Source organism: Xyrauchen texanus, chromosome 37 (genome assembly GCF_025860055.1).
Source record: "Xyrauchen texanus isolate HMW12.3.18 chromosome 37, RBS_HiC_50CHRs, whole genome shotgun sequence".
Taxonomy (NCBI): Eukaryota; Metazoa; Chordata; class Actinopteri; order Cypriniformes; family Catostomidae; genus Xyrauchen; species Xyrauchen texanus.
The window spans coordinates 16717209-16744167 of record NC_068312.1 but is presented as its reverse complement, the minus strand read 5'-3'; the positions used below and the strand labels follow the sequence as shown (position 1 = coordinate 16744167).

General features: G+C 36.8%; 2 protein-coding genes across 3 annotated transcripts in view; both read left to right on the top strand.

The window, feature by feature from the left end:
- The window catches only part of LOC127631167 (RIMS-binding protein 2-like), a 64081-nt gene extending 48251 nt beyond the window's left edge, over nucleotides 1-15830 (top strand). Inside the window, exons 14-25 of the mRNA XM_052109184.1 lie at nucleotides 543-1313; nucleotides 2380-2494; nucleotides 2920-3045; nucleotides 5293-5459; nucleotides 5965-6133; nucleotides 6356-6418; nucleotides 7073-7176; nucleotides 7859-7891; nucleotides 9023-9094; nucleotides 11822-11956; nucleotides 12905-12949; nucleotides 15755-15830. Of these exons, the coding sequence (XP_051965144.1) occupies nucleotides 543-1313; nucleotides 2380-2494; nucleotides 2920-3045; nucleotides 5293-5459; nucleotides 5965-6133; nucleotides 6356-6418; nucleotides 7073-7176; nucleotides 7859-7891; nucleotides 9023-9094; nucleotides 11822-11956; nucleotides 12905-12931 (1782 nt within the window). The 3' untranslated portion in view covers nucleotides 12932-12949; nucleotides 15755-15830. The remainder of the gene's footprint in view (nucleotides 1-542; nucleotides 1314-2379; nucleotides 2495-2919; nucleotides 3046-5292; nucleotides 5460-5964; nucleotides 6134-6355; nucleotides 6419-7072; nucleotides 7177-7858; nucleotides 7892-9022; nucleotides 9095-11821; nucleotides 11957-12904; nucleotides 12950-15754) is intronic.
- Nucleotides 15831-18046: 2216 nt separating this feature from the next.
- Nucleotides 18047-26959, top strand: part of LOC127630908 (adhesion G-protein coupled receptor D1-like) — a 63597-nt gene continuing 54684 nt past the window's right edge. The window contains exons 1-6 of one of the 2 annotated variants that reach the window (XM_052108769.1): nucleotides 18047-18327; nucleotides 18434-18470; nucleotides 19605-19721; nucleotides 20679-20774; nucleotides 24359-24481; nucleotides 25308-25484. In XM_052108769.1, the coding sequence (XP_051964729.1) occupies nucleotides 18271-18327; nucleotides 18434-18470; nucleotides 19605-19721; nucleotides 20679-20774; nucleotides 24359-24481; nucleotides 25308-25484 (607 nt within the window). In that variant the 5' untranslated portion in view covers nucleotides 18047-18270. The remainder of the gene's footprint in view (nucleotides 18328-18433; nucleotides 18471-19604; nucleotides 19722-20678; nucleotides 20775-24358; nucleotides 24482-25307; nucleotides 25485-26959) is intronic. The other variant, XM_052108770.1, reaches the window with a different exon arrangement.

Sequence of the window (26959 nt, the reverse complement as noted above, 5' to 3'; positions counted from 1 at the left end):
CAGGTTACTGGCCCACTTTTTAACACTATTATTTTTTTATAATCCATATTGTTTTTGTCATTTTATTTTTCACGTCCAAATAATTTGTAGATTCCTGTAGTCTTGTTCCTTTTATTGTCTGTTATTAATTTATTATTGTCTGTGTTTGATGGACTCACATCTTTAGATTTTCTTTTAGAATGTGCTATGTATAATTTGTCCTGCATATCTGATACTTTCCAATTCCCATTTTCTGTATGCTTTGCATCTCCTAACATTTTCCTTCTACAGATTCCCTATCGTTGCATGTCATGTCTGTCTCGGAATGAGACTGCATGCCCTACATTCGGCCATGACCTCCGATAACTAATTCTGTCTTTATTTTGTCTTTCTTTTCCCATTTTGTTCTCTATTTGCACACTGTTTAATCTTCTCTGCCTGTTCTAACACCATCAAACAAAACTCGCCAAAAACGATCTCTATTTCACTAATTGAAAAACGTCCTAAACTCAATGAAACTTTGGCTCCTCCTTCGTCCATCACCCTCTCCGGCCTCTAAAAAGGCATATTACAGGCGTCAGGACCTAGCGGCGGAACGGGACAGTTGGGACCTGCAACGAGAGGTGGTTCGACAGCGCTCCTTGCGCTCGCACAAGCGCCTCCATAGCATCCCAGAAGTGGCAGAGGAGGATCCAGATGCAGGGGTGGAGGTCATGGGCCAACGGCTGCGCTTCGAGGAGAATTGTCCAGGAACTCCGTGCAGGAGCCCGCGGGTCTACCACCAGGACTCGCGGAAGCAGAATCACCTCTCCCCTAGCAAGTGCGTCCGTAGGTTGCAGAGGCAGCGCTCCTCTCCACGTTACACCTCCATCGAGGATAGGGCTCCTGGAGGTCAGTGTTGGAGCAGCTGCAGTAGCAGACAAACCACCAAGAGCCCTGACAGCGGACTAGACTGTGGAAGTGAGGAAGAGGGCTCGCTCGGCTACCGGGGAGGGTACCATTCGTACACAGGTGGCAGTCCACTGCGGGTCGGTTCTGGCCCCAACATCCGGGTAATTCACTGCGAGGGGCCAGTGGAGCGTCGAGCTCTGGCTGTCGGCAGGAAAAGGACACTGACTCGACAATGCAGCATGGAGGATGACTTTCAAGACACTCTCCCGGAGACACGGAGCATGCGGGAGTCCTACCACCATTACCACTATCATCCACACCTTCATCAACCTCAACGCAGGTTCCGGAGCGAGGGCAGGCTGAGTGAGGTTGGCAGAACCTATCACAGTGACATTAGGGCCTACTCTGTGGCCAGACTCAACAGGGCAATGGATGAACCCCTGGTGTGTGTCTCCTACCCCTCCTCTCATCATTACGCCCTCTCATCATCCACCAACTGCTTTATGTTCCCATCGACAAGCAATAAAACCATTCTTATTTTCATGGTGTCCCACCCAGTTCCACTCTCATTTGGTCCTCATTTGGTTTTGATCATTTTGGTTTTGTCTTTTCTGCTAGATGTTGCTTATATTTATTATGTTACTGTTTTATTTAGAATTTTGATATTACTATTGTTTTGGGTGGGGATTTTTCTATACAATCTTTCTTGACTTTGATTTGTTTTAGATATCATGTGACTTTGTTTGATTCATAGAATGTCGAGTTAAACTTTTTCAATGTGTAGATTTGTTTTGATTACCTAAAGGCCATTTCTGAGTGTTTCTTGTTTCTGTCGTAAGATGTCTCTCAAATCGAAAAGCACAGTTGTCCATTCCACACTTCTTGCAGAATAGTTTTTCTCCACTAATGCCTATTCATACATTCAAAGGCTTTTGCACTACTATCAAACATGTTATCAAATATTCATGATTGGGAGGGACCAAATAAAACATTTTAGAATCAATCTTTAAAAAAAAAAAAAACACTATAGTAATCTTTCCCTATTTTTCATATGGGGGGGGGGTAATACTGGTTTACGGCCTTAACTGATGTTATTGACAGATTTGTCATACATATTTAAGTGTGTAGGCAGACCACAGTTTAGTACACAACATTATTTTTCCAGAAAGTTGTCTTAAGCTCTTTGTCAAACACTACATTCAAAACATTCCTAGAATTCCATAAACTTGAAGAGGAGCAGAACAAAAACCAAAATGGTCTTTAGATAAGCATCTGGTTTCTGCCAAAACCCTGCTCATGTTGTTGTCAGAGTTTGTTTTGATTGTTTATGTTAAATGTTTTGGCGGGTTCATCCTCCTTGTTTTTGTTTCACTTGGGACTAGAATCTTATTCTCTGAAGAAATTATCAATTTGTTTCATTTCGGGGTTGTTGGGGATCTATTTTATTAGGCTATCTATTCTTTAAGCAACCACAGGCTTTGATTAACATTTTAATCTTTGCTTTTGAAGATTTTAGGGAGCTCTCCCTCAACGGGACGCTCTGATCGACTGGACCATTCTGACCATAGGATGAATCATGGCTGTCGACCCCCTCAGAGAAGGCCCATGAATGTTCCTTCCATTGGTTAGTGTGGTCACATGATGTTTGATGAGACTCAAACTGTTGCGTCCATTTGATCTTCCTGTTTTTATGTCATGGTGACAGTTGTGGTGTCCATAGGCCTTGAAGTCCCTTGATGAGCCCGGCTCATATTTGTTGAGATGACATTTAGGACAGTACAATCCAAAGACAAGCCACACTAGAAAATCATCCTCATGTTTAACATTGCTGTTTTACACTGGAGAAATTCCATCATTAGCAACCATGGACATGTCATCTGGCTTTGAATACTGTTCTAAGATCAGTATGCCATTTTAGCTTGTAATGGTTTAGAATGGCGGTCTTGATCCTAAAACACATCTAGAGAGCCTTTGCAGACTTCATAATCCAGATCTCACAGACTGAGTAGAGGAGGTGTGGCTGTAATGCTCTGATTGGTGTTTTCGTAGAGATCACCGTGGAGAATAACAGTGAGGGGAGTGAGGGGAACCTCTCACCTGTCAAGGACGATGTTTACTATACCAATGTAGCCCACTGCAGGAAATGGTCCCCACAGAGAACCGAGCACCGATATGGTATGTGACATGGCTACTCCATGAAAAATAAATAAAAAACAGACTACAAAAGTACCAGAACAAATAGATCTGACATATTCTGTATCAGATTATTGTAGGAGTTTCTTGTTTAAAGGAACATGGTTAATTCAATATAAATTAAGCTCTGTTGACAGTAAAACCCTACATAATGGAAGCCTATGGGGCAAAGCATTTTTTCGGAACAAACATTACATTAAATGTAAAAAGCACATTCCCAAAGTATAGCCACAAGTCTTGAGCATCACACATGCTTATTAACAGGAGACTATTATGATAGAATCACTTATTAACCTTGTCTGAATAAAGTTATATCCAACCTTTCAACTCATGTCATGACTATGTTACGCCAGGTAACAAGGGTGCCAGAAAGGGACTTGACACAAAGTGTACATGGAGCAAACACAACATAAAGAGAAATTCATCATCCAAGGACATTCATTTAATGCTAAAAGATCATGTAAGACAACTTTACAGCTCAAATAGCAAATTTTTGTACAGAAGAATTAATACAAATTCTATACAAGAAATATGAGCTTTACTTTTCTGTAGCTACACTCTTCAGAATTCCTTGTCTCATAGACTTCCATTGTATGTGCATTACTATAAACACACAATAATTTACACATTATTTTCTGTGATATTTGACAGTATGTCATAGAATATCAGAAGAAGCTTTACTTGTATTGAACCCAGAACATTCCTGAAAAAGAAAAGAAACTTAATTTTTCTAAAGAGAATAGACATGCTGGTGCCTATCAATAACACTTGAAGGGCAGTATGTATGGCGCATATTTATTAGTTATATAACTTGAAATCTATGTTTATTTAGGATACAATATGTTTATCAATTTTATAGTGGGGTCATAGTTAAGACACTGCTGCTTTACAAATACTTTTTTATTTTGTTCATTTATTTGCACACCTTTATTATTATTATTTTGAGGATTAGGTGATGTCAGTGTAGGTGTAAGGGTTTCAGTCTGTGCAAGAGTGATTGTTCATTCCACCTGTGTTAATTGTGTGGCCTAAAAACACCAGAAAGTGTCTGTGGACCTCCTCTCCTCTTTTTGCTCCCGTCGTTTTCTTGTGCCCACCATCGCTCCTTTAGTGAGCATTGTTTCTTTTGCATGACTGTCTATCTACTGTTGGTGATTGTCAGTTTATCACTGTAGGACAAACATGTCTGCACTTCTCTGCCTGCTTTTATGGTGGACTATGATAACTGCACAATGACAATGCTTGTTGATGTTTCGCACATTGCTATTGATTACATGATGCATGGTTGACTTCTAAAATAGCCATATTTACTGGGATGGTCAACTCTCAAGGACTGATATTAGTTAAAGGTGAAGTGTGTAATCTCTGCAGGCCTCCTCTAAACTCAGGCCATTGGCATAGTCAATGTTGCTGTGTTGGTGTAGTTGGGGTGCTCTAACAAGCACTAATATTTGAGAGCACCACAAAACCGCAGAGTTAACACTTTTCAGGAAAATCAACCAACAAAGGGCTTTCTTACTACAATTTTTTTTTATGTTGTATTACATTAAAATATTAAATAGAATAAGTATTTTAACTGTATATTTAATATTGAATATGATCTGCAAATAGTAAAATATTTGAACTTGGATAAAATGTACACACTTCAGCTTTAAACCTATCTGCCTTTTGATCAAGCTCACAGAGATATACTGTTGGTTGGAAGTTTTAAATGGATTTGAGTGGTCAGTTGATTTGTAGTGGATCATTCCAGTAAAGGATTACTTTTGATGTCTTTCAAAGAAAGCTTTGTATGTTTTAATGGTAAAACAGCAATGTTTCTACCCCTTCAATTTTCTTTCATCATGCATGGCGATTCCAAACATGTTCTTACTGCATTCCTCTGTTTTAAACCTCAGTAGTTTACTATGTGGCAGGTATTTTTACTGTATAGGGAAAATGTATCTCAAAAATGTGATTCAGGTATGATTAGCATTTGTATCGGTTTGTTATGTTAATATCTGGTTTGCTTTTTGTTTTAGAAGAAGTTTGTAGCAGCAAATATAATGCTACCATCAAATTTTGTGTGGACCAAATGTGGACCAGTGCCTCTGAGGGCAAGCTACTCATTTGCATTTGAAATAGACTTTCATCTCGCAGGCAAACAGAAAAGTGTTGCAGCCTATTCAAGGCTTCAGCTGTCATTTAGGTTCTTTGTGTAGCAGAATCTTGCCCTCTTCTCTTTTTCAGATGGTTATGAAGGACAACAACGGCGGTCTCTGGAATACTATGAATCAGAGCCAGACGACTTGTCCCGAATCTTTGTGGCAATGTTTGACTACGACCCACTGTCAATGTCTCCCAACCCTGATGCTGCTGTAGAAGAGCTTCCCTTCAAGGAGGGCCAGATCATAAAGGTTTGAACTGATGCCATGCATGTTGGTTTTGTTTTGTTTTGTTTTGTTCTGTTCTGTTCTGTTCTGTTCTGTTCTGTTCTGTTCTGTTTGGTTTCGATGGCCACAATTATAAATCCAAACTGTTTCCTATTTGTCTAGCAATCTCGACTTTTGCATTATTCAGGTGAAGTCAAGCATCAAAACAATATTGTGTGCATTACTAAAGAAAACTGTTTAGAACTTTTGAAAACTGGCCTTATGAAAAAAATAAATAATTTAAGAAACAAAATAAGCTTGGGTTGAGATTTGCTTCCAGTGTTAACCTAACCAGACTCCTACAATACGATTCTGGAAATTTAAAAAAAGACACTAATATTGGCATATTTCAATATGCTCATCAATATACAGTATATAGAGCATTACATTTTATTTTATTTGTGTATAATACTTCGAAGGCTTGCCATTCCACCCTACTATATATTTGTTTATGACATTCTAATTGTATTGGTCCTGCTTTGTTGTACAGGTGTTTGGAGAGAAGGACACAGATGGATTCTACAGGGCAGAGATCTGTGGCCGCAGGGGGCTCATCCCCTGTAACATGGTCTCAGAAATCCAGACTGATGATGATGAAATGATGGACCAGCTGCTCAAACAGGGTTTCCTTCCTCTCAACACCCCCATTGAGAAAATAGGTATGTAAGTAGTGTTGGCTCCATCTGACCCCTCTCTACTTCATTTTCTCTCTTTCTTTCTTCCTTTCTTTTCTTTCTTGTGTTCTAATTTATTTTAAATGAACCTGGTGCTAGTTTCCTGTTTCATAGGGTTAGGGTTTTTCTTAAATCCTTTGCATTCCTTGCCTTCATCATTTCCTTTCTCTCTTCCATTTTTTCTTTCTTTCCTCTTTTCTTTTCAAGTGAACTGTAATAGGTTCAAAGATGGCCGTTCAATTAACCGCAGGTCCCGGAAATCCAAGAGAGGTTTGTGCCCCTTTCAGAGTTTTCTCGGCATTTCTTCATTCTCATTCAAACCTCTTTTTCTTTTTTCAGTGGCTTTTCACAGCTCACCTCCAAGTTTTTCTTAAACACTTGGATGACACTTCAATTGCGAGCATGACTTATTCTTTGTACAGCACCCCCAAAACCTCTTTTAAAGGAATAGTGCAGCCTTTTATTGGTAATTTAGTTTAGCACAGTGGAAAATGGGATTGGATATTGATAACTTTCTACATAATGTTTCCTTTTATCTCAAATCATGACTTGTGTCTTGACTGTATGAGTCATTCAAGTAAAAGTGTTGCATGTGTCAAAAGGGAATGTACCATACCATAACCTGCAGATTAAAGGTGAAGTGTGTAACTTCTGAGCCTTTAAGTGACACCAGATGGAATTGCCAAAATAACCAAAAACTCCCTCAAAATACTATTAGTCCTGCCTCAAAATCACAAATTCGCCTACAAATGGATAAAGTTTTAGAAATCTTAGAATCGAAATTATACACATCACCTAAAAAATGTGTTTGTAGAGTTTGTACAATCATTTTATTGTCAAAATAAATAGAAAAGAGTGTTCTGTTTTCTCCTTTCCAAAATGTATTTCTTTGATTTTGTTTTTCCATCTGTACCATTTTCTCAGAGAGGAACAAAAGGAGTGGAAGGCAGCACCAAGTGTCCACACGGAGGATGGTGGCCCTATATGACTATGACCCCAGAGAGAGCTCACCTAATGTGGATGTGGAGGTACTGATGAAGCCCTTCTTGGATGGGTGTCCTTGCACATATGGCCTCATTTCATAAGCTTTTTATTTACACTAGCTTGCCTGGATGCCTATCAGTAATAGCTCACCAATGTATTTACTAGCCTGTTTTTGTGGCTTCCTTGTGAATAGGACCATTTACCTTAATGGTCATTCAATTGGGAAATGACAGTTCCAAAAATGATAAAATGATCTTCTGCCAAATAGATGAATTACAATATGAAGTAAGCGATGTGAGACTGCCTTTATGACAACCAGGCCAGCTGTCATTCATAAACCATGCATTGCTTCTTTTACATATTCTGTTTAATTAAAAAAAAAATTAAACTCATTTTATAGAAGATTCTAATCTAAAGTCAAATTGGACTTAAACAGCTTTGAAATATTAAACTTTGCACAACTAATTGTTCTTATTGGGTGATGTACTATATTGAGTAAAATCAATTATGTTCAGTTTAATTTATTTGTATTGCACTTTCATATTACATATTGTACCAAAACTACTCTACAAAGAATTGTCCCAACAAAGAGAATTTGTCGTGTTGATCCCCTGAACAAATATGGTTAGGTCAGATAATAATGTCACAATGTTAACAGATAGCATTTTAAGTCTTTTCCACTCCATTGTCCCTTATTGTCACCTTTGCATTGCCGCTGGCATACAGGCCCGCTATGGGGGCAACGTGCAGAGTGAGGAGGTGAGTGTGGATGGAGTGAGTCTACGCTCACTGGGACTGTGCCAAATGACACTCTATTTCCTGTTGATGGAGCTCACTGACTGCACTGCATCAGCATCAGCACCTGTACTGTCTGTGAATATCTCACTTGACAGACCCAAACATCTTAATGCATGCACAGTACATTTGCATTGCATACTAAATGTTTTTTTTTTACTTTGAAAGCCTTCATAATTTGCTAGATGATGAGATAATGATTATCTTAGGAATAAATGTAATAAGACACATCATATTCTGTTATATTGCTATTAGTGTCACGCTAAAGGGAACAAAATGTGCATTTAAATGGGTTAGAATGTGTTTGCATGCTTGTACCAAATAGTATAAATCATTATAATGCATTTATGAAGGCTTTGCGACAGGCTGTAAAGTGAGTGAGTTCCTGTGAAAGGAATTGGGAATGGTTATTTGTGACACTGAGACCTTTGTGTGTGTGGTTTTTGCTGTTGTCGGACTGGAGGTAAAGGGTTACACAATCACTGCTGTTTGTGAACACAGCTCCCAGTCTGATTCAGAGGACCTGCCTTGCCCCGTGTTTGTTGATCTGTGTTTGTATTTCACAAGTTTGGTGGATGTGGTTTTGGACCCGAACTAAAGAATGAATATACGTTTTAAGTATCATTCTAAAAGGAAAATACAGTCTTATATTTATATATCATCTGATAAAATTACTGATGCTGTTTTGGAATATAGAGTTAAGTTTGTGTAGGCTGAATGTTTACTTAATTAGGTTTGAATTTTGTCAAAGCATATGCATCATGTCATCAATAGCTATCAATAAGTGTCCTATTAAACAAAAGATGTTTATAGTTTTTCCTGACATTAAAGACATTTACAGTTTTTCCATGAAAACATACAGTTTGTGCATAATGATATTAAATGTCACTTTCTGTATGTGAATACCTAAGATACCTTCTGAAGACATTGATGGATGGATGGATGAAGGGATGGATGAATGGATGGATCCTTTAGAGTAATTAACAATTTGTGGTTGTAAATGTGGTTGCGTACAGCATATTGTTGAAGTAGCCCTGTGACTATAATCCATGTTGAATAAAATCTAACAAAAGTTTTACTCTTACTGTCCTTCAGGCTGAGCTGACATTCTGTGCGGGCGATGTGATCACAGTGTTTGGAGAGATTGACGAGGATGGCTTTTATTACGTGAGTACACCCTTTTGTGTTTTAGGATTATATACTCTTTTGTAGAGTTGGGTATGAATACAGATTTCTATATTTGGTTCAATTTTGATTCACAAGCATTCGATTTGATTCCAATAGGATTTGATTCGATTCTGGTTCATTTGCGTATGTTTCAGTTATAATGTCCATTTTGCATATATATAAAATAAATTATATCCCAGCTAATGCTGCATACAGGCAACTGTCTAACTTGGTACAATACAAAAACATTAAAGGAATAGTTCACCCCAAAATGTTAATTCCTCATCATTTATTCACACTTACTTGTGCCTTTTTTTCTTCTGCGAAACACAAACGAAGATATTTCAATGGATATATGACGTGAATATATCCATATAATGCAAGTCAATGGGGTCCAAAACTTCCAAGCTCAAAAAAGGACATAAAGGCAGCTGTAACAGGTACAGGACGGGCAAGGAGAAGGCGGGAACCGGCTGAATAGTAAACGTAATGTTTCATTATAAAACATAAAACATAAACGAACAGACATACATGCAGTGTGGCCACGTGCATCTCTTTCTCTCTCTTGAACCAGCATCTCTGGCTGCCCTTTATCTCGCTCTCCCGCTGATCAGCTGATTCAGTGCCGGCCGTCTCTATCTCGGCCCAGCCATGTCATCCTCCTCATCACCCCCATCTCTGGAGAGGAGACACTGCCCTTCCAGCATTCTGTCAGCCGGTGGTCCATCCCTCCTCCTGCGAGGGGATGCGTGGGGAGAGGGAAAAGGTGAGCAGAGAGAGAGAGAGAGAGAGACACATGCAGCGCGGCCGTGTGCGTCTCTCTCTCTCTCCAGCTGCCATTTATCTCTCTCTCCCGCTGATTCAGCACCAGCCGTGCTCCATCACGGCCCGGCCACGACCTCCTCCTTGTCACAGCAGCATAGAGGTAATCCATATGACTCATGTGGTTTAATCCATGTCTTCTGAAGTAAAACGATCAGTTTGGGGTGAGAAACTATACATTTTTCACTATAAATCTTGAGATCTGCATTCTCCTTGGTCCGAACAGAATCTTCCAGATGTCAAGATTTATATTGGAAAAGGTTACATTTACATTTTACAAAGTTATATTTTGGGCCATTTTTCACCCAAAACCAATAATAACGCTTCAGAAGACATGGATTAAAACACTGGATTCGTATGGATTTATGCTGCCTTTATGTCCCTTTTGGAGCTTGGAATTGTTAGACCTCATTGACTTGCATTATATGGATACATTCACATCATATCTTCATCCAAGTATCTTGTTTGTGTTCCACAGAAGAAATAAAACATAAAAAAGCATTAAAAAATACATTCATTAATGCTATTAAATTACTATTTAGGGATGTCCTGATACTAATACTGGTATCATGTACTGTTACTCATAAAAGTGCTTAGATTCCAAAAAACGAATGTCATTACTTAAATATTCAGCCCACAAATTAAAATCACATTGTGCTCTCAAAAAATATTTTATCCTATTTTTAAGATGTATCCATTTCAATTTAATAATACATTTCCATCTAATTGAACTGAATAGTCTTGAAGAAAATGTAATTAATAAAACTTGCATTTTGAAAAGATTTGTACATTTAATTTTGTTAAAGATTAGACAATTCAATTAGATGGAATTTGTTATTAAATTGAAATGGATACATCTTAAAAATAGGCTAAAATATTTTTGAGTGTGTCCTTGTAAGATTATTTAACTGCAAAAGCTGCGATTTAATGAGATAAATATAATGTTTCCATGTAATTCAAATGGGAGCACTTGTGAATTTGTGGAGAATGTGTTGTGCTACTCGTACCCTTTAAAGCTCCTCTAACGCTCATACAGGGAAAACACCATCATGAGCATCACACGCTCTGTTTGTCGAAGATGACAGTAAACGGAGTGCAAATTCACATGTAGCACGAGTCATATACAGAGTACATACTTTATTAAATAAGTCTTTTGTGGTTTAATAATCACTTTTTATCATGTAGTCATGTAGCGACAGGCTTTTCCAGAGTGTCTGCCGTCATAACGTCAGAGCTCCTTTGTGAAAACAGAGAAACACTTCAATATAAAAGTTCAGTAAAAATTAAAGTACATTTATGGGAAAAATATGAAAGAAATATATCACTACTGTAAATGTATGTAATATTCACTGTAACGCATCGTAATAATAAATCAGTAATAATTTAATTTTTCTTAAGCAGTGTGTAACATCTGTGATGAATTGTTATGCAGCACTTCATTTGACAAAATATAACTCCAGTGTTTTATTTTGTATTGTCCTGTGAGTGTGACTTTGTTTATCAGACTCGGTATCGATGGGTACCTAAAATGAAGTATCGGTACACATACTCGTTCTCAAAAAATAACGATTTACATATGTGATGACATTGTTGATATTAATTAAATAATAATGAACACATCCAAAACGGAAGCAAACTTTGATGTAAAAGTAAGAGATTGATATTGTGATTTTAAGAATCATTCAAATGAAGTTTGTGATCAATTGGAAAATCTATATTTTTACCCAGCCCTACTGTTTTGCAAATGTTTTCCCTCTATTTCAGCGTTCATCATTTACAAACTTTCAAAAGATCTATCTGATCTTTCATTTTTGAGGCTATTCCTAATTGCAGCCCCGAGCACTTCTATAAAACCGGGATTTAACTAAGTCCATAGGTGCGTGATACCCTGTGTTTTCCATTCAGGGAGAACTTAATGGACACAAGGGTCTGGTTCCCTCCAACTTTCTTGAAGAAGTGCCTGATGATGTGGAGGTTTACCTTACCAACACCCCGAGCCGTCACTCCCAGTTCCACCCCTCCCGGACGAAGAGTAAAAGGGTACATCCTGTTTCACACTAGCCCTCTGTCATCCATTCGCTCTTTTTTTAATCTCCTTTCTGCTCCGCTGTTTTTTTTCCTCTTCTCCGTCTGTGTTTGTGTTGTGTGACAGCCGGTTGCTTTTTGATGGATCATTGAAGAAATACAGAAAACAAAAGACAATCGGAGACAGCTTACTAAACCAAGAGCTGGCCATAGAGACATACCCTAAAACAAGACTTCCTGCTCTGCAGAAGCATTCGGGAGAAAATGAACTGTTAATGAATATGCATATTCATAAAGCATTGTTTGAAAGAAGAAAAAACTCAAAGAGACGTGCCAGATTATTAGTTGTTTATTGTTATTATTATGAAAAAAGGAGCTCTAAACGTATTCTTTTTTTACCCATTTCACAAGTGAAGCATTGTAATAGATGCTTTATGAATGTAACTGTGTTTAAATGTGAAATCAATTTATAATAGAGGAGATAGTTTTGATGTACAGAGAAATGAAACCATATAGAACTGTATAACTGCATGCTTTTTCTTTCAGAATGATTCAAAGCCACCGTGAAACATTTTTTAGATCCTTTAAACTAGGATTGAGACCAGTTAAAAAGCAAACAAAACTTAAAACCCTTTTTGTGTGTTTCCAGAAGAATTGTTTTTGTATATTGCTGATATATAAGTCTATCAAGGTAACAGACCAAATGACCACAAATCCAATGTTGCAAGTAGAGAGAGAGATATATAAAGAATGATTTTATCTGTAGATGTAGATATTGTACAATGATATGTAAAAAGATAAAGAAACTACTATCGCTGATGGATGTTCTGCTCAATCATCAGGGCCCATCAAGATTTATTTGTACTGAAAGTTTTGTGATTTTCTCATAGTCATTATGCAGACAAATGAAATGCATTATATCATGGCATTGTTTTTTTTTTTCTCACCCGCTTGGCAAAACAGAAGAAGAGTGTTCATTTCACTCCGTAACGGCTCAGTATCTGTCACGTAAGTGAGCAACTGAGGATACCACAAACATCGCTGTCCTCGTCTAATGCAGACGACAAGGGTACTAATCTCTGTTGCTCCTGGTATGCACAAAACACACACACATAGCACTTTCACACTAAAGATATCTAAAAATGTAGCACACATAGTCTATTGACACTCTGATGGCTTTATATAGGTATTTCAGTGAGTTGATAAAAGCATAAACTATGCACAAAAATGTGCATTGATACCTTATTATAGACAGACTCAGGCACACGAACGCTTATTGGCACGCCCCTAATCTTTCTTATGACCAGAATATTACCAGTTCACATTTTTGAAAACTAAACCGTCAGCATGTGAATGTCGCGAAACCTGTCAAGAGTCATATTTCTCCCCGAAATCAGATCAAGTATATTTTGCTTAAAGAAAATGACATTGTAATATTATTTCAAGACACATTACCTCTAGTCTCACTGTGCTCATTGCAGCAATGCAAAAAAAAAATTATTAAAGGAATAGTTCACACAAAAATGAAAACTCTCTCATTATTCACCCTGATGCCATGCAGATGTGTATGACTGTTTTTCTTCAGCAGAACACAAATAAAGATTTTTAGAAGACAGAGATCTGTCAGGTTCTTATAATGCAAGTAAACGTGTGCCAGCACTTTGACAGTCTAAAAGTCACATTTAGGCAGCATAAATGTAAACCACACGACTCCAGTTGATCAATGAATGTCTTCTGAATTATATCTATATGTTTGTGTAAAAAATACATTGATAATTAAAATGTTATTAACTTTTAAAAAGTGCTTCCTGCCAGCAGTTGACGCATCACGTAGCTGTTGTGTGACGTAAGCGCGTCGGCGAGTTCATGCGAGAATTCGGAAGCAGTGCTTATTTACAACAAAAAAGCATACGTCACGCGGGATTTCAACCATTTCAAACAGCATTAGAGCCCTGGATGGAAACGTCAATTTAAAGTAAAATTTTGTAATTATCGACTTGTTTCGTGTGGATTACGTGTATGTTGCCTAAATGTGACTTTTGGACTTTCAAAGTGCTGGCACACGTTTACTTGCATTATAAGAACCTGACAGATCTCTATCTTCTAAAAATCTTTATTTGTGTTCTGCTGAAGAAAAGCAGTCATACACATCTGAGATGGCGTCAAGGTAAATAAATAATGGGAGAATTTACATTTTTGGGTGAACTATTCCTTTAATAATTCTCTCATTCTCTGCATATTATTCTCATAACTGTATTGCCAAAAAAAGATCATTTATGAAATGTAAAAAAAATATTTGTATTACAGTATCTAATGGGAATTACCATTGAGAATAATAGGAATTCAGAAGTAAAACGTCTGGATGCATTATGATAATGAGATATGGGGGCGAAACGTGCTTAATTTACACGATTATAAAGTTACTCAATGGTCCTTCATTGTCTTTATGCAAAATGTACTTTCCTGTTTTGTTTCTTTTGATTTTCTGGTGCAATGTGACCTGGACATGTTTTCGTGAGATTGCATCAATAACATAGTTTAGAGTACTGTGGTTTGTCAATGCATTAGACAGGCACAGCTGGTATCTTCAGTTGTTTCTCTGGGTGTTGTCCATTACAATGTTCGTCTTTCATGACTCCTACTGTAAATCATAAGAAGCTACAAGGCCAATGTTGCACGGGCAGAATTCGGACCCCTGTACCCCCCACCCATTCTCTTCTTTACTGTATTGTGTGCAGTTTAGTAGATTCCTAGTGTAACCCCTGGGACAAACCCTCTCCTCTCCTTCTGAAACTGTGCACCCTTACATACTGCACGCTTTGAGAGCAAATTCACACTAAAACGTTTTCATATTAAGTTTCAAGATCAGCCAGGTCATAAATGTGTGTGTGCGTTTCCCCCTGTAAAGTTTTAGATTTCAGTTTATTTATATTGTTTCCTAAGCTTGATTTAATTATTTTGATTTAATTGAAAATATCTTGCAGCCACTTTTGTAAATTAAGCTTTTTTAAAGCAGGTTTGATTTGGCTCCAACACCCTTGGTGAGGTTACCATGCTGAAGGGTGATAGATTACTTCAAACGACTGGTAAATTAAATACTTATCTTCTCTCTTCATCACCATTATCATACTAAATTATATACATCTCTGTTAGATGCTAAAGATTCAATCTAATTTTGTCTGGACATGCCAGCATTGTTTTATGCAAATATACAACTAATATTACTAAGAGCACAGAATGGAATATAAAAGTCAATTTCCTAGACATTAGTTGTTCGTTGTCACAAACTGGTATATGCCTCCAACTAAAAATCAGGAAAATGTGAAAGAATATGAAAACTAATATTTTTTTAATGTTACTGTGTAAAATAAGTCAATGTTTGATAAACGTTTGTGATTTGTCATTGCACAAACAGTCTTATGAATAGTGAGAACAGTATGTAAAATGTAAACTAACTTTTCCATGTAAAGAAAAATGTGTGCATGAGATTTTTGAAGAATCAATATTCATATTGGTTTCCAAAAAAAAAAAAAGAAAAGAAAAAAGACTCTCTACTCAGATTCCCACATATCATTTATAAATTACTGTTTAGAGAGCCGCCCCCTATTCTGTCTGGGTGTGTCCACAATCTAATATATACTGTTAATTCCAAATTGACTGTATGTTGACCCTGCTGGGACCGAATGGACTATGAGAGGAGACGGGGTGTCTAATATACAGTAGTGACTTTGAGATGCTTTAAAAGGCAAAGAAACACTTTCTTTTCTTTTTAAACATCCAGCCCTGAACTGTCCCTTGCGGGTCTTCCATTAGGTACCCGTGGAAAAAGCGGGCCCTACCAGAAGAAGTGCCACCCCCACAGTGCGCCCACACATCCCGGGGTCCAGCCCCGCAGCACAGGGGCCCGGCAGTCCCGTCCGGCGCCCCCGAGCTGACACCAAGAAAACAGGACTGCTCTCCAAAGGAAAGAATCTGTTGAAAAAGCTTGTTGCTGTCAAATAGTTTCAAATAACCCTCCTCTCAGCAGAGTTAAGGATGTTTGAATTGCGCAAAGAAATTATCTGAGAAGTGAAGAATCGAAAGGAACATTTCTCCCATCCCTTTTTTTCTGTGGACACATGGAATGGGCATGGAAAATAGAAAGGGAAGAGGTGGAAACTAGGACTTTCATGACGATTTGTGTTGTAACTGTAACCCTAAACACAGCAAGTCCTGTTTGCCCACATTTGTTTATTGAAAGCACAGAAACATGAGTTAATGAGTTGTTCTTTAATGTACAAGGGATATTCTTGGAAATTGTCAATTATAGGAAGCAAATGACAGATTTCTGAATTTCTGAATATGTTAATGAATAAAGGGACATTTGGTTCTTTAATTAACAATTGTAACTTTTTAATAAACTACTGTATGAATGTTTTGCACATTTTAGATGATACAGAGCTCATGTTCTAAGAGCAACTTTACTTAGCACAAATTTTAGCACAAGAATAAGGTGACTGGTCCAATATTATGAGGAAAACTGACATGCTCTGCCACTTTTGACTGGATACTTAGCACTGAAAGGTCATGAAACTCCTAGTTGAAGTAAGCCTCCTTATATTTGCCTTATACAATGCACAATGGTTAGTGTTGTGTCCAGTCAGTTGGGTGAGATTTGTCTGTGTTGTGTGCAGTCATGTCAAAGCTTTCCTTCTCGTAAAAAACAACAACAGTGTATTTCAAAGTTGTGTGACCAAGTGTTGTGTTGTTTATTGCAAATCTCATGATTGAGATACTGTGTCAAATGTAGGATATGTGGGACTCACGCCTCATTATAAACATGTACAGTATATATTTTGCACAACCTTGTCCCTCGGTTTGGTCATTCAAACCAAATAACATATTTCTGAGAGTACATGATGGCACACTCTGTATTAAGGGTGAAGGAAATGAGAAATTGTGAATGTATGGCTAAGGTAAACCTTCCCAGGATCATTTCAAACAGTTCTGCAGGCTCCCCAAAATGTTCAATCTGTACTGTATTTTTTCTCAATGCATTGGTCATCTTTTCTGTTCTCTGTCCATTTTATTTGTTTGTAATCTCACGCTTTCATTAGACCCTAATTTGGACCAAGACTGCCAAAAACAGGAATGTATGAGAAACAATTGTACACTCTTGTACAATTTACAGCCAAATGACTTTTTAATTCATCAGAATAACTGTATACTTTTTTTATTGTTGTTTAATCATAACATACATTACAGAGCATCGCTTCTACATGTTTGAGTGTCTTGCTGCTGTTTTGTACTTTTTGTCCATTTGTAGATTCTTTTTAAATGTTTATACTTGCTTTTCAGACTGCCTTTTTTGTACATTAAACTTTATAATCTGACAGTGCAAGCTTTCCTCATGGTGTCTTCAAACCATAATGTTTTCAAGTCTGCAATTGTGTGCTAGCTTTATGAAAAGAATTATAAGCCTATATTGATGGTTATCAAATATTGTGTGAGTGTGCATGTGCAGTTTTATATCAAAATAAATTTCATATTTTATACACACTGTTGTATGTGTTCGTTTTATAAACTCGTGTTTCTACAGTTTTAGGATGAGTGTGTGTGATTAGTGCAGTTCAATGTAGCCTATTTAGTACTGCCACAAGGTGGCACCCTAAGTCCAGAACTGCGTGCAGGTGTAACCATTTCCATTTTTACCTACATTGCATTTTAAGGGCTCCAATTTTCATTCTTACACACACACACAAACCTCCTGAGACCATTTTGATCCAGACGGCTGGGTAAAGCTACGTACAGATGTTGTCACGTGGCATCTGTTCCTTTTGTCAACGCCGGACAGGCAAGACCAATCGCAGTGTTTTGTGATTACAGGTTTGACGTTATAATTTTTTTAATTATTGTTATTAGGGATGGTTAGGTTGCATTTCTATTATATGTCAAATAGCAATACGTTTAATGTCTATACTTAAAATATAAATTATAATATATTTTAGTAAGATCTCCAGATGTGCGCCCTCTGTAGGATGACAGCGTTATGTCCGTAATCTAGTCACATGTGCCGCCCAGTGTGCTGCTCAACCCACTGATGGGAGCGCGAGCGCAGAGGGAAACTGAGTGACTCTGAAACGATTCACTACAAACTATGAAATATTTAGTTTCATGTAACAATTGTTCTTTACTCATATTGAACTCCTTTTAGCATCATACCCCGATGAACCAGTAACTTATTTCCTCAACTTATCTGTTTCTTTACGTTGATGTCGATAAGCGCAGCGAAATATACATTTGGAGTTATTTTGTAACCTTGTTCTGTTAAAGAATCTCCGTGTAAAACAATGGACTTGAGATACTATACAGTCCTACTTATTACGACTCTCCTGAGCGCATGTCAGGTAAGGGTTTTAAATATTTTTGTGGTCAGAAGATTAGCTACATGTAATGTTTTTATTATGTTGTTATATAAAGCTGTTTGAGAAGTTGGTTGTTTATTTCTTACAGGTTCGTAGTGGCAAAGTAACGCCGTCCAAACAGTCAGGTAAGAGTGAACATTCACAAATGGAAATTGCTTCAGAACTCAGAAATATACTTTTTTATTTTATTTATTTATTATCAAATCGCATATCGCTCTGTTAAACTTTCCATAACTATAACATTTAATAAACAAGACGAAACACACTGTACCGCGCATTTTTAATTTAAAAATCTTTCGTTTCGTTGATGTTATTGAACTTATTTTTCTCGGTTATTCGAAATTTAAAAGCGGCATTTAATTCAGTTAAGCCTTATTGTTTCATAATTATTTATTAGCAGTAAAATAATCAGCGAACAAAATAATGTTATCTTTATCAACTTATAATTAATGCGCTTTAAATGTTTTCACTTTTTTTTAAGTCACTGTAATCACGATACAATACATTTCACACAACAAAATTGAGAGCAACACCCTCTTTCCTCCTCCAGCTGCTTTAAAACCTTATCTAGTCATATTAAAATGACATCCTACATTAAATTGGGTGAGGAGCATTTTTTTGTTTAAATGTATGTTTTATGAAGCTTATAAAATGAGGACAGCAAAGCAATTTAGATACAATATAATATCAATTTATATAGCTTGAAGATATCATTTGTCCTTTTGAATTTGGAGATTGAAGTCATCTACCTCTTACATGTAGATGCTTACTGAATTTTAAATGGCGTGATTCACTATATGCTTATTTAACTCAAATAGCTATCTTTGGAGAAGGTTAGATGCATGTTGTATGAAGGTTAAATGCATGTTGTTTATTCAAACAGGTTGGAGTGGGATGATTGTCACAAAGGGATCTTTCCTAAATCTCCAGCCTAAGCACCATTAAAAGCTTCTTCCATTGTTATTATGCGCAACGTTTTTCGAGGGCGAAGTTAAATAACTAATCCAAATTGACTAGCTGTGACAGGTTTGAGCTGGACAGAACCAGTGTCAAGATAGTTTCAGTGAATGCAACTCTGCGAGATTTAGCGAGAATAATCAGAAAACCAATAAGCTTAAAAAATTTTAAAACATTGAGAAGAACGATGAAAAATAAAGTGATGGATTGAGATGTACTACAAACGCACACCGTAACCTTGCTACATTTGCCTTTGTGTGTGTATGTTGTGAATATGCATTGATGTGTGTGTTTATCTCTAGGCATGCAGGTGCTGGAGACCGCTTCACACTACTGGCCTCTGGATTCAGTGGAAGGGATCCATGGTTTTTCGGACAAGATTGGGAACAGAACAGGTCATGTTAAGGGGACTAACATAAGTATGTGTGAATTCTGTGTCACACCTGCTCTCTGCTTCTTTCTTTCTTTCTTTCTTTCTTTCTTTCTTTCTTTCTTTCTGTCACCACAGCTGTTTAACATTCTTCAATGGTCACGTCTTTCTTAGTTCCAGAGATCTCTGTTGCTTTGCAGCTGTCCTCGGTTCTTAAAGTGAACTCATTTGATGAATTACTTACATGATTACCTCAGTTGTGATGAAAACAAATTACTGTGACATTTAAGGGTGTGAAATGTAAGCACGATTCCACTCAGTGATTTACTTGTCCACTTGGAGCTTTTGTTTAAATGTTTGTGTGTGTGTGTGTGTGTGTGTGTGTGTGTGTGTGTGTGTGTGTGTGTGTGTGTTGTGTGTGTGTTACAACAAGTTGCATAACTCTGCAGTACGCATTTTATCTGTTCAATATATACAGTCCAGTCAAATAGATAAATAATTTGTTTGTGCCAAAGAAACATGCACATGTAATTTCAGAGCTGGGTCTTCTAATGGAGTTTATTCCCAGTATGAGTACAGTATGGCAGTTGTTCTGTCCTGGGTAATTCAGGACAAATGGAAGGCTGAGAGAAATTCTCTGAGCCTCTCAGACTTTGAACGTCTATAGTCAACACAATGTTTCCCCATGTGTGGAGCAGAGACATGACTTATTGTGTGTGTGTGTGTTGTGTGTGTGTGTGTGTGTGTGTGTGTGTGTTTGTGTGTGTGTGTGTGTACAGTATAACAACTATGCCACCAGATAAAATAATACATCTGAATGCTACACTCATCTTTTGAACCATTCATCTTGTCCACCATGCCTGTCAACTATCTGAGTGTCTCACAATGTCTCTTTTTTTCTTTCTGATGTCTCCATGCTCATATGTTTATGTGTCTGTACCTGAATCACCTGTTTTTTTGTTCTTTCTCTAATTTCACTGTTGTTTCTACATTCTCTCCATCACAGCTCTCAGAATCCACAACCACACTGTCCTGACTACCCATAATTCTTCTTCTGTGTATACCAATGACTCTGCCTACACTAACATTTCCGCCACTGTAGGTGAGGCTATGCCACATTTACTCACTGGCATATTTCTGAATGTGTGTTCAAACTAAACACAGTGTAGAAAAAAGATTGGGTGCCGTGAATTGGTGTCAGTTATTTTCATTTATGTGAATGTTTATGTAGTCTCTGTATATCAGAAGGACATCATTAGAGTAAGAAACCTCAACACTGAATCCTATTATCCATTACAGTTTACATTAGGGTTATACAAGCGTTCATTGTTTTGTTCTGTTGAGTCTGACATTCTTCACTGAAATCAAGGGGCTAACTCACAGTCACAAACACAGATTTTTGTAGATCTTAATTTTGGAAATCTGCCTATGTGATGCTATTTTTTGATGGTCTTTATGAGCTAGTGCATTTGCAATAAATGTCCCAGCCAAACAAAGCATTACCCCTCCATGAGATTCCAAGCTTTGTCTACTGCAACCCAAATTGTCTTTTGGCGCCCATAGCAAATTAGTTAATGTTTTTTAAAACTAAATTTTTTTTTTTTTGCTGCATGTAAGATACAACCTGCTCACGTAGAATCACGTTACTATAACAACATTTTTCAAAAATATATTATGTGGCTTGTATCGCTGCAGTTTCCTGGTGAATTACCGAAAACTAGAAGCGCTACTACAACAATTATATTTATTCACTTTTCACACATGTAAAACTGCAGTTTATCAGTTCATAAACAAGTATGTTTTACCCTGTTCCTCAAACTGTTATCTTACAACATCAAAACACTTTTACCATAGTGCATGACTTGTATGGCGATATATTTTAACATTTGAACTTCATAACCAACTACATTTACAAACTTGTTCGAATGTGATCAACTTGTGCAGTAGGTCAGCTAAGGACCTGTACAAATCCTGAAGAGCACATGTGTCAAAGAAATACTACTAAATGACATGGTTGCTTCAGCACCCTCATTTGCACAGCTGATTTGTTTGCTTCATCTACCAGTTGCTTTAATGACAGTGTAGAGATGTAGGTTTTGTTGATTTAACCTCCTGAGACCTAAGTGTGACTGCTCTGTATTTTCCATTTCCTGTTTTCATTTGTAACTAGTAGCACTTAATAACCAAAAAAACCTAAAAAATTGTAAAAACAATTCTAGAGCATATAGTTTTCATAAAAATTGAGGTTCACATATTTGGACATTGGGACTAAGCTGTGAAATTTTAAATTATACAAATCTATGGAAAGTCAGATTTTTTAAATCAAATTGTTTATTATGTGTCCAGGAGTGTTTTGAGAAGTTACAGACATTACAGATGATTTTCTGTAAAGCTGCTTTGGAACAATGTGTATTGGGAAAAGCACATAAAAATTATTTGACTTTTATCTTACAATTTTTTTTTCTAAATTTGGCAACAAAATCTCAGTGTTCTCTCTTTGTACTGTCAAACAAACAAGTGATAGCCAGTGTTGAAGCATTTTACCAATCAGAAATTAGCATAATTAAATCTGATTCAAGGTAATGGCCAGCATCATCCAGAAACTGCCAACCATGTTAAATTAAAATTATACATTATAAATTCTGAATCTATGTACTGATTGCCTCATGTCTGCCAAGCATGTTGAGTGGTCCAAGCATCATCTGTAGCCTGAAACTGAACTTTTGGTCGGATTTGGTCGAACAGTGAATGCACTAGAAAATTTATAGGATAGTCCTTTGTTCCCTTGCTCCCTGTTTAGAGAATGACTGTCTATCTGTACTGTCTCAGAACCATTTGAAATGCACCTTATTTTCATCCAAACTCCATATAAAGCCTCTCAAAGCAAAAACATTTTCTTAGTGTGATAATGAACAGTAAATCTAGGATTTCTAATGAAAAACATTCTATTGTCCAGTATAGTATACATTGTGTTTAACAGCGTGCAGTTTCGTGATAATTCGTTAAAATAAAATAAAAAATGGCATTTCGGATGAAACTAGAGACTCTAATTTTTTGACTCAAACAGGTTTCAATGTATAAACTTTATTAGGTTTCTTACCAGATGAAGTTTTGTTGGCATTTCTCCTAAAGACAAACTCTGCTGTGTTCGGCGTCATGATATTTTGTCACACTCGGTGCATAAAAATGTTAACCCTTTACTGAGTCTTCTGAACTGAGATATGTTAGTTTAAAACAATTTAAATGATGTGTTGTGTATTGCGAAGCCAAAATACAACTCCCACGTAGAAGGATGCGGGGTCACACAAGGTCAAAACTCAATAGAGCAATAACTTTAAAAATCAAAATTTTCTTTCATCTTACACTCGCTTTTATGACAATATCGGTTCAGTTAAGGTTTAAGGGTTAGGGTGTAGCTGTGGGAGAAACTTTTGTGCACTTTTAGCACCACTCAGTGGTCATTTAACCTATGAACTGCAGCGATACAAGTAAAGAACCACGTAATATAATTTAGCAAAAACATTTCTCCACAGTCATGTAATTTTCATGAGATCACGTTTGTAAGAAATGTAAACGAAATCTATAATTGAGTGATAAATAATGACAATAGCATTATGTTCTTAATGTGTCATTGGAAATAAGTCCTAATGGAAAGTTACTTACTGGTTCTGTTTCTGAGCATGTCTTTGGTGTCTGTAACATCTTCTCTAACTTTTGTGGTTACTGAAAGCACAGCTGAAACCTTCCTTATGTAATACTATATGTAGAGTTAACGCTATTTAGTACTGTATAAATGCTTTTTAAGGCCCCCCTATCCTGTTGTTATGAATTTGTTTGGTGGGGTGGGGTGTGTGGGAATATCAATCTGTAATTAACCTACTTGTTCCAGTTAGTATTTGATTGTAGGATGGCGTTTTTGTGATCGCTTAGTTGACTTTATCAAAATTTAAAAGGCCACTTTTAAGGTGTTCCATACAACTACTGCACACCTCATTACTTAGTCACAGCAATACCCTGGATCTCACTGCATAGATGGATGTTCAGTCCTCTTTACCACTTTGCCATCTCTTGTTTACTCACTCCACACCTCATTCTGTCTCCTCTCTGACTTCTACAATTCATGGTGTCTTCACTGAGCACTCTTTTCCATGATCATCATTTCTTCTCTCAACACATCCATTCATGAGTTGAGATGATTCTAAGACTCCCAAGTGTGATGTTTTTAAGACTGATAGATGAGGATTTATGGAACAAAGTCACTGTGCTAGCTGAGGAACAACCTACCATTGACAAAAATCAGACTGTACTAATTCATCAGCAGTTCAATTCTTCAAATGGGGGCTTTTTAATTCCCCACTTCCTCATAATTCTTGAGATCTACTCATGTTGTATTAGGTGGAATGGAGCAAAATGAAGAGTGAAAGTTTAGTATTTCCCAACTCCCTGGTCAATATTACATGAAGAAAATATTGTTAATCTTTTCATCTTTCAGTTGCCATGCATAAAAGGTTCAAGTTTCTATGTTTTTTAGAAAATTTGAAAGTAACCATTTCAAGGATTACAAAATTATGGAAATTTGAAATGAAGGGATTTTGAACTGTAGTGCTTGATTCATAAGATCTAAGAGATGTTCACCAATATGTATTTCAATGTTTTAATCTTATGGGTCACTCTATCATCATGTAGACATAATAGAAGGAATGGTGAATAAGGGCATCTATCTGAACGGTGATAACGGGGCAACCTTCCTTCACTTTGGCAACTATAAGGACTCCTGCATAAGCGATCCTTCTCTGTGTGGACCTGAGGGTGAGTTTTGTGATCGTTAAACAATATTTCCTGTTGTTATAGATGTGGATGAACATCTTTATATGGTCAAATGTATAAAAGTTGAATAATGTGTTGCTCTAGTTTGTATGACGTAGTAAAGGCTAATGGTTCAAAAATTAGGTTTACGGCAATGCAAGATTTGTTGCCTCTCAAGAGCAAATATATCAGCTTAACAACAAAGTTTTTTTGCAGGAAAGCTGATATTATCTGTTATTCATCTTCATCAGTGCACATTCCATATCTCATAAAAATGAGAATATGTTTTTTATTCATATTTATTTTCCAGGGCCTGACCAAAGTAAGGCTTGCAGTGTTTGTGATGAAGTGGCCTGGATCTAATAAAGATATTATTGTTTAATTTTAGATATCAGTACATATAAGAAAAAGCATGAGGATTATAAAACTCACACTTGAATGCCAAATATGTTGATGATGCATCACTCATTAAGCATGGACTATATTTTGTTTTTCATCCTTTGGTATTTTAAATGGTTTTATCACACACATACACAAACACAATAATATATAAATAACTTTTTACCTTGCATTTTATGGATAGTTGACTAGAATAATAGAAAAGTAACTCATGATATGATACATATTATAAAATATTTTATTTTGGTGAAAAGAATCCAATTTGATTGAGCATCAAATTATTTTGCTAATATAGACAGTGTATGTAAATTGGTATTTTCCATATACTGTATCTCTAAACGGTTGTTTCTAAACAGTTATTGCAAAGTTTCATTTATTAGATGCCTTGTGCCAAACACAGAAGCTTTATTTCACTCTTCCTTTTGCACAGGGATTACTTTCTCCTTCTTCTGGAAAAACCATGATGTAGAGTCTCGTTTTGCGATTGCATCCGGAGGTAAAGTTGGCTCCAGCGGTTTCTCTGTCTACTCCAACCCTCATGGTGGACGTGTGGAGTTCTACACGAGAGGAGACTCCAAGACATGGAAAGCAAAGATCAATCTTCCAGGTAATTGTTTGAAGGGTGTGTGTGTGTTTGTGTGTGTGTAATTTTCTAATGTTAGTTCAGGATATGAATAGGGTGTAGATGGTTTCTTGGGAAGCAAAGCTTCTTGCCTTATCTTTAAGGCCAAAAAAGTTTTCCCATGCTCTCCAAATTTCAAACACATGGACCCAGATTGGAGTTACATTTGAAATTTGACCATAAATATTTTGAATATGTAATTATGTGCATAATTATATTGATTACATCCAGATGTCCAGACCTGCTTGAGTCAAAATGAATCAGTGTAAACTTTGTCCACTGGACTTATTATGAGTTTAAATTTGAAATTTACTGTGCAAACATGGAAATGAAAGTGAAAAAAGTAGCTAATGTCAAATCATTCAGCAGCCCAAGAAAATAATAATCTCTCTTTCATTTAGGAAATTTTTCACAACCATTTTAGGGATGCACATCAATCCTCAGAATATATTTACATCTTTAGTATCCTTGTTTTTCTAATCTTCAGAATCTCTTAACTGGAGGCGGTTGTTAAGTTTAATAATTAAATCAGTATGGCTAGAATGTCTTTTCTGACAAGGGTGCACAAATTTGAGGTACAGGAACTTTGAGAGCTTTGTAATATAAGCAGTCGTAATGCTTTTAGAATGCTACTGTGGTGACCTGTGTCAGACAATCTGTGGATGAATTAATGAAAATAGTAGCAGTTTTAAAATGTCTTTAGCTGTATAGTTTAACAAAACAAGTCAACTGAGACTAAAACATGTACAGTTAATCAAAGCATGAGCCCTATCTTTATAGTGTTAGAAAGTGAAAACAACATAACATTGGGATGATGTGTCGAGACAATGTCAAATTTTCATTTTATCCCAGGATAGATTAATTGAGCCACTGATACTTCAGCTAACTAGTGTAGCCACCCATTGGCATTCATGCCCACCCAAACGTTGTCTAGTCCACCAACAGCCAAAAACTTGCTGTCCATGAACCACTAATGTCAGAGGCTGTTGGGCTAAATAATGTCATTATCAAAGCTTTCAAAATAACACCAGCTCAAAAAATGAAATTATCAGCTTTTAAACTTTCATTATAAAATGATGCAGCATTGATACACGCATTAAGTTGATGGGCACCCCGTATCCTGCGGTGGCTCCAACTTGTAAAAATCCACTTTATTTTCCCTATCTAATAAAATATTTGTAACAAATGTCATATACACTCACCTAAAGGATTATTAGGAACACCTGTTCAATTTCTCATTAATGCAATTATCTAATCAACCAATCACATGGCAGTTGCTTCAATGCATTTAGGGGTGTAGTCCTGGTCAAGACAATCTCCTGAACTCCAAACTGAATGTCAGAATGGGAAAGAAAGGTGATTTAAGCAATTTTGAGCGTGGCATGGTTGTTGGTGCGAGACGGGCCGGTCTGAGTATTTCACAATCTGCTCAGTTACTGGGATTTTCACGCACAACCATT